This window comes from Oryzias melastigma, linkage group LG3 (assembly GCF_002922805.2).
Source record: "Oryzias melastigma strain HK-1 linkage group LG3, ASM292280v2, whole genome shotgun sequence".
NCBI classification, from domain to species: Eukaryota; Metazoa; Chordata; class Actinopteri; order Beloniformes; family Adrianichthyidae; genus Oryzias; species Oryzias melastigma.
The window spans coordinates 1,489,532-1,497,608 of record NC_050514.1 but is presented as its reverse complement, the minus strand read 5'-3'; the positions used below and the strand labels follow the sequence as shown (position 1 = coordinate 1,497,608).

Below are 8,077 nucleotides of genomic sequence, written 5' to 3'. Positions count from 1 at the left end.
CGCGGGCTCTGTTGAACGCCGCCGCGGGACCAGGAGAAACGCCGCCGCGGGCTTTGGAGAACGCCGCCGCTGGACCAGGAGAACGCCGAATGAATGATGAATGAATTTACATCAGAGACCAAGGAAATAAGTTGTGGCGTCCCACAAGGATCAATTCCTGGACCGCTACAGTTTAATATTTACATCAGTGATATATTCAAAGCTTTAAAAGTCGTTTTATTTTATTTTACAAACATATATTCTATTCTACAGACAATCAAAGGGAACTTATCAACGTGTTAAACTGAGTTAACCGAAACAAAATCATGGATGGATTACAAAGCCAATATAGAGCTCTCAATTAAAGTTACCAATGACTTAATAAAGTCAAATAACTAACTAACCTTTTTTTTCTTTTTTTTTTTTTTTTTTGAGCATAAGCCAAAGAGTAAAAATGGGCAGACAAAAGAGCCCCGTGTGGTTCCAGAGCCCCAGGTCTCTGGTGTCTAGTTGGCCTCTCAACAGAAACATTTAAGATGATAATCATCCATTATACTCATTGTTAAATAGTAAATGTGATTTGACTCCGAGATAATCCCATGAGTGTGCATTGGACAAAGGTTTAGAATAAACAAACCTTCCTACTGCAAACACAGTTAGAGCCACAGTTGTTTTTGCCTCTTTGTGTTTCTTGTCATAAAAATCAGGGTCAAACATTAATTCCCAGATTATGGGAGCATTCCATGAAGTGCGGGTCGGAACATCTTGTCTGGCCCTGAAATACAGAAAAAGTTGTTTAGAAATTTGGCAAATATTCAATCCGTATATGTAACTTTTTTTTTCTTTTTTTAATGGGGTTGCAATTGTGTCTTTTCTAATTATTGATAGTTAAAGAAAAGTTAGCAAAAAAAAAATAAAAGGAAATTGTAAAGGTAACTATGTAAAAGATTTCAATCACCAATGATTTGTTGTGCATGAACATAAATGAATGTCAGCAAAATATACAGGAAAAGAATCAGATTATGCAAATTATCAAAAGTAAAGAAAAGCATGGTTAAAAAAAGAAATATATTATACAATTATTTCAGAGCTGGTAATCGATTAACAAAAATTGACTAATTAATCGCAGACCAGGGAAAAAAATTAATTACAATTAATCGCAATTAATTATTTTTTTTAGTTACAGTATTTGCTGACCAATATATATATATATATATATATATATATATATATATATATATATAAAATCACATGCAAAAAATTGTACATTTAGAACATTTATTTTAATGCTGTAAAACGCCTTTTGTGTTACCATGACAACGTGTCGGACCAATATTCAGCTTTTTGTGAAAAAGCGATCTAAACCAAAAGAAAAACAAGATTAAAGTACTAAAACAGATTGAATATTCATTTTTAAATAACCATGGTATTTAGCGGACTGAGTTGGGCTAGGTGGCTGTTTGGTTGCTGTTCTAAGTTCCGGAGTTAAGTGAACGCACCAGGCAGAGACGCTGGTCGGCCCTCGATTCTGTCATTCAACATGTTGTTGGGGGTTTAGACTAATTGGGCTGAGCTACTGGGTGAACAGGAACAATGGGGAGGGCTGTGCGGGAGGGAGGGAATTAAGATGTTTTGGAGAGTGTGTTTTTGGTGTGTCTTATACAGGACTTGTTAGAAAGCTGTACGGCATTGATCACGGGCTGCAGTAACCAAAATAAAGAACCTTAAAAAGAGATTAAGTCCCAGTGCCTCAGTTTGGCAAAGGGATGCTACAGTATAAGTGATATAATACCTGATGAAGTGTTTTAACGCACGCCGTAGAAGCACAACGTCCACAGCCCAAATTAATATTTTTTCATTTAGCATAATGCATGATTTTGTTTTTTCATTTCCAATTTTAAAATGTTCAGCATCATGGAAACATGACAAGAAGTCCAGCTCCTCCAAAAATATGTATCATGTTTTTGGCGCAAGTGAAGTCAAAAGTTGTAACAAAGGCACCCTTCACTCCCCTGCGGAAAAGTCTCGGAAAACTTCTGCATTTTTAAACATGTATTTCAATATAAGGTGGAGCCGAGTAACAGTTCAATGTGCGTGACAAAAAACAAAATGTTGATGAACTTGTCTTGCACAATGAATTCTGTGTAAGTTGAGGAAGTAAAAGCAAGTAAATACCATTACAGGATCTACACCACATTAATGCGCAGTAGCACAAGCGCTAATAGAGTAGAAGAGATAAAGCATAAACACACATAACAGTCAGTTTGTCAAACAGAAAGTCACCTAGTTGAAAAAAATTGAAAAATATAAACCAGAAAAACTTTAAACTCAAGAATACCATTAAAAAGAAAAGGCTTGTATTTTATTTTACAAAGATTCCTTCAAAATATGATCATATTTGCTTAATTTAATTAAAAAAAACATTTTCACAAAGCATTACTTTAAATAATTCAGTTATTTTATGTATGTTTGTGGATGTCTGTTAGAATTGATAACTAGTACAGGAAAAATGAAAAGAAAATGAAGGTTAAAAAAACCAATGTCTTACTCATAGTTGAGTGTGTCATCCAAAGAAACCGTGGGTCTCAGTGTTCCTGGACTTAACTCTGGTAGGTTTTGCAGAAAGGAAACATTAGAAGAATATCTAGAACTTTGATAAAAAGAAAAATAAAGAAAATCATGTAGATGATTAAATGTACATACTATGTCTTCATTTTGTGCTTAGAACACCACAGAGTTTTGTTACATACCTTACACGAAGAGCTATGAAACCAAAAGCAAGCAATATGCTGCTGCAAATTACTGCAGAAATCTTTTGCCTGTCAGTGCAGAAAAAGAAAAACTGAACTGTTACATGAATCATTTCAAACTTCAGCTTTTATGCCTACAGATGTTGTGTGATACATTTATAAAACTAATTTCATAATGGAGACAAGTTTCACAAGAGTATTTTATTACTCAATCAGAAAAACATTCCTAACTTTATAGTTAATTATACAAAAATAAGAATCATCTGAGGCTTTTATTAAATGGATAATTTTTAAGTATGACTTCAGTATTTTTTGTTTTGTAGCTTCCTTTTTTTTTTGCTTATCTTCAAACAATTTGCAAGCAGTTTTTTTTTTTTTTTACTTTTTAGTTTGTATGTATAGAGAAATAATACCTCATTGCTTCTCTTTTTATTTGATGAGCACGGACTCTGGATTTTTCTAGAACCTAAAAGGACATCCAAAATAAAGATTACTTAGAGACAAAACCGGTTCTGGGAACAAGCTTTGCATGCCCATATAAGCACACAAAAAAAGAACAAAGAACTTCCTGAATCAGTGAGTCTTTTCTTTAATAGCCTTCAGTAATTAAATAATAAAAAACACCAATTAAACATACATTAATTTGATTTATGTTACAGACTGCAATTATTCCATTAAAGTAAGAACATATTGTATATCAGAAAAAGAGAATACACCCACACACACACACACACACACACACCCCCACACACACACACACATATATATATATATATATATATATTCTTTCTACATACATGACTGATTTTTAAAGCATGTTCTTTGTGACAAGCATTAAATTAGACAATCTAAAATAGATTACCTACTTTTCTAACTGAAAAGAAAACTTAACCACAATCTTTTTTTATCTCCATTTAGTAATTACATCCAATCCTACTACATGTGTCTAAAATGCACTTTTTTCTATTTTCAAAATTCTTTTATATAGATACAAAAATAATCATTATTTTCTATTTGCAAAGCTGATAGAAAACAATGAAGTAAAGTGTATAATAACTGTTTTAAGACCTAAAAGTATTGCTGGCAAAAGTTTTTTTAGTTGCTTACCTGAGGTGAAGTCCAACAGAAAACTGGTTTCTATAACAGCAGGATTACCTAGAATCAACCTCGTTCTCCATGACTGTCTTTGTCTGTGAGCATGTGTCCTCCGATTCAATACAAGAAGTGTGAGTAATGACGAGCTCTTCTGGTTTCAGAATGGAAAAACACCTCATCTGAGTACTGACGATCAAAAAGCAATAGATTCTCCTGGGGATATATCAGTATTAAATAGGTGTTTTATTCAACAGATTTATTTTATTTTTAAATAAATAAGATGAGTCACACTTGAAAAAGTAGCATTTATTTTTATGTTTTTTTTTGTTGTTGTTTCAAGACCAAACATCATGCTGATTTTTTTTATTCACTGATGCTGTTTAAACGTATTACTCTGGATTAATGACCACTTTTAACCATGTGATAACAATAAGAAAATATTCGTGTTTAACAACTATAGAGCTTGTCATTAGTTGAAAATAAGATTTTTTTGTATTTTTTCATTTGAAGACATTTTTTCTGAGTTTTTTTCATTTTTTTCTTCTGTTATAGTGAACTTAATTCTTAATATTTTTTTTGTTTGTTTTACAAAAAAATGACATCCCTTATTTAATCAAGATTGGTGAGTGGAGGAAGTATAAACAGCAGGAAGTACGAACTTGTTTCACGTAGACGAGGTGTGGAGAGTATTTGTTTCAGTGGAAGCAGAGTATTGGCCGTTGATCGAGTCTAGTGTGGCGCAGTGAGACTACTGTGTGTGGAGACTAAAGGAGGAACTAACAATGCAAAACTTGGATTGTGTAACCTGTTTTCAAACCTAAAGAAAACATTACTTTTGCCCCCCCTCCCCTGTTGTCAAGGAGAAGGCACACTAATACGACAAAACACGTCTATAACATCTCAGACATGTCGGTGACAGAGTAAGCATAAAAGTACATTTTGTAAGCTGTATGGAGCTTTTATATTGAAAATAAAAAAGTCCAGTTTTGACAACTTAAGGCATCAGACTTTAATTTAAAGGATATTCCGTTTTTTTTCTTTTTTTCTTTTCAATTACATTTTTGACTTTTAATGTAATAATATGAAGCTTTCATCTTCTATTAAACACTTTTAAGAAGTAAAACACATATACAACAAAATACAGGATATGTAAACAAATACACAGGGAAAATACAGGTATTTATCACAACAGTGTATGGTGAGAAATTCTTTGAATCAGGTACACCTTAGTAGCAATTTTCTTTTAACACAAAAAATACTATTTTTGTCTTACATGAAATGATTCATACCCAAAGAATGCATCATTTTAAAAGTTATCCAGTCAGTCATGGACAACTATTAAAGGTTTCTAACTTAAGCAGATTTTGAATTCCTTGAAGTTATTCAAAGTTGCAGTTTATTCTTTCACCCTGTGAACCTCAGAAACTGACAGAAAGTTTTTTTAGATGCTTTTTAGACTCTTTGATAAATTGCGCATGAAAATAATATATAGTATGTATATCTTGCCATAACAATGTTAGTTTAAGATGCAAACATGTTGACATGATTATTCAGGATGAAAGTACTTTATTTACCCAAAATGTGATTCACACATATTTAAATATGGTGTAACTGTATAATAAATTCATTAAACATATTTTGCATTCTTTCAATACAGCAAGTGGTCGTTTAAAAAAAAAATCTAATAACAATTGACAAGTTATTCTCACGGTAATTTTTTTTAAAAATAGCAAAGCTTTCCAGGTAAAATGGTTGTGAGATATCATGGAAGCATCAATTTTGAAATGGCCGGGAAAGCCCCCCATCTGCCCCTAGTGGGAATATAATGAACTACAGGGCAGAAAACAAAGGCCAAATTATGTCCAATGGGTTTTTACGAAAATTCTGCATCATGCTAATGAGATGGAGATCTCAGAAAATAAATATAAAAAAACAAATGTCGGGTTAAGTATAGCCAGTAAAAGATAGAATCATTCAGATTAACAGGAGCTGTAAAAATGTATATTCTGCTTGCATTTACCTTTGAGGCAAATTACATTGAGATTGCAAGATAAAAACTTTCTTCAGCACAATGCCCAAACAGAAATGTTTAACATACTAAATAAACGTTTTAATTGTTTGTTTTTACCCCGAAATTATTAACTTTGTAACCTGAGATTCAACACACATCACCTGATTATACAGTATTTGTTTTAAACATATGACCTATCTTCTGCGCAGAAGTTTTCTCAAAATTTATCGTATATTCCGCACTATGAGTATGTGTAAAAGCCTTAATCTTATAGTTAAAAAAAAACTAAAGTGGACCTTATAAATCAGAGCGCCATATATATATGGATTAATGTGTTGTCGAAGCGATTTTGAAAGGTGCACGGCACTCTGTCAAAATATCACTTCCTTTACATGTTGCAACCAAGATTGGGTGTTATCATAAAGACGTTAGCATGGCTAACATGTAGTGGTGTTGGTCTATTTAAAAAAAATGCAACAAAGTTGGTAGATAACCTGTTTGTTTTAGCGGTGTCAGTCCGTTTTCTTATGTCTTGGAAAAAAGGTTGGAAGTTTAAAGTATTGTGAATATGCTAATGCGGCTAATGTGTAGCGTTTTGCAAGCAAGTTCTAGATTTACTGTGAATGCAGTTAGTAAAGTCTGACTGACAAACTTATACCTGACTTTTTGGTTATGCGTAATGTACCTGATAGTTCAATGCGCCTTACATACGATATATCATTGCAATGCGTCCTATAGTGCAGCAAATATGGTAGTCATGCCTCCTTATCCTGCCCTGAGATTTAATACACACCAGGTCCTCCCACAGTCTGAGATGTGTTTTGTCTTAGAACTTCCTTAAATACACGCTTTAAGTGCGAAGTTTTGAATACTGTTTAGGTGCCCATACCAAACGAGGGACGATGACTTCTGTCTTGTAATGAATCAGTGGGTCGAAGCAATACTCAGAAGAAAGTATTTTGCTGGGTTTGTTGAGCCAGAAATACTTGTTCAGATGACTTTCATCGTGCCACAAAGCTTCAACATTGTTCAATTTATCTTCCATTGTGTTCAGATAGCAATAATCTGCCAAAGCTTTAACCTTATCACACGAACCTCCAAAGACGGCCGCATGGTAATAGTAATCTCCTTTTTCCATGTAGGCTTTGGATTTGGGATTTCGATCATAGGTGTAATACTTCTTTGGAAGTTTGTAGTAGTAGATGTGCAGCACAGCCACAGACTCCCCAAGAGCTTCAGAGCCGAAGCGCTCTTTAAATTCCTGATCCACATCGAGGCAGAAGACGTAGTTAAAGTTGTGACGGAGCTCTTTTTCAATCAGTTCTGATATTATCTTCATCCTCATCATTGAGATGTCCTGCCATCTGCTGTACCTCTCCACCTTGATCACTTTCACATGTCGCTGGGGAGCTAAAGTTATGTTTGGGACTTTTTCTGGTTGATCAGTAAACACATAGAAGGTTACAGGTAATCCAACCATGAAGTGTTTTTCTGCTGAAGTCAAAAAGGTGTCTAAGTAGGCGTCCAGGTACCTTCAATAAAAACACAGAGAAAAAGGATTAGGATGTTTTTTGAATTTGACTGTGTAATAAGTCCATGAGATACATGCTGATACAGGTCCATGTGATACAGGAATTATATCTTCTTAATAAAAAGAGGAATTCATCTTTTAAATTAGGGCTCTGCAACTTTTAACACTGAAGAGCCCTTTGATCCAGTTACCCATTAGATGTGTTTACATGTGCAATATGTCTTTAATCGGATTAAAGATTAGATTAGAATAGAACTGTGTACATGGATCTGAAAAACTTTATCTGAATATAACAAACATTTTCAACACGTTTGATACGAATAAATAACTTCGACATGCACATCTAAAAAACAGGAAATAGCCATAGAAGAAGAAATAACGAGTTCCACAGTAATCAAACGAAGCTAAGGCATAAATCGAGATAATCTTCTAAGTGTGCTTTTATTATTGTTAGTCATATTATTTTGAAGTGACTGTTTGCACATTATTTTCTTAATCCATGCGGCCAGTGCTTTATTCTTGGCCACAGCGACCCGGAGGAAGACGTAGGGCTAGGTTAATACGTGCAACAGCATTTATCCTTGGACGCACATAAAATATGTACAGGCAATGCAACAATGTGCATCTTGGCGCCAGACCATCTTCGCATGACGTAGAAGCCAATGGACTAAAAACCCACAATCTGAACAAATTCTTTACATGCACCACAAT

General features: G+C 33.9%; 2 protein-coding genes across 2 annotated transcripts in view; both read right to left on the bottom strand.

Moving 5' to 3' along the window:
* LOC112161180 (N-acetyllactosaminide alpha-1,3-galactosyltransferase) overlaps positions 1–3,945 on the bottom strand; it is a gene marked incomplete in the record, with an annotated part of 6,729 nt that extends 2,784 nt beyond the window's left edge. The window contains 5 exon segments of the mRNA XM_024296225.2: positions 617–754; positions 2,528–2,629; positions 2,730–2,798; positions 3,143–3,195; positions 3,837–3,945. Coding sequence (XP_024151993.2) covers positions 617–754; positions 2,528–2,629; positions 2,730–2,798; positions 3,143–3,147 — 314 coding nt within the window.
* Positions 3,946–6,115: 2,170 nt separating this feature from the next.
* Positions 6,116–8,077, bottom strand: part of LOC112161178 (N-acetyllactosaminide alpha-1,3-galactosyltransferase) — an 11,885-nt gene continuing 9,923 nt past the window's right edge. The window contains exon 6 of the mRNA XM_024296223.2: positions 6,116–7,367. Coding sequence (XP_024151991.2) covers positions 6,686–7,367 — 682 coding nt within the window. The 3' untranslated portion in view covers positions 6,116–6,685. The remainder of the gene's footprint in view (positions 7,368–8,077) is intronic.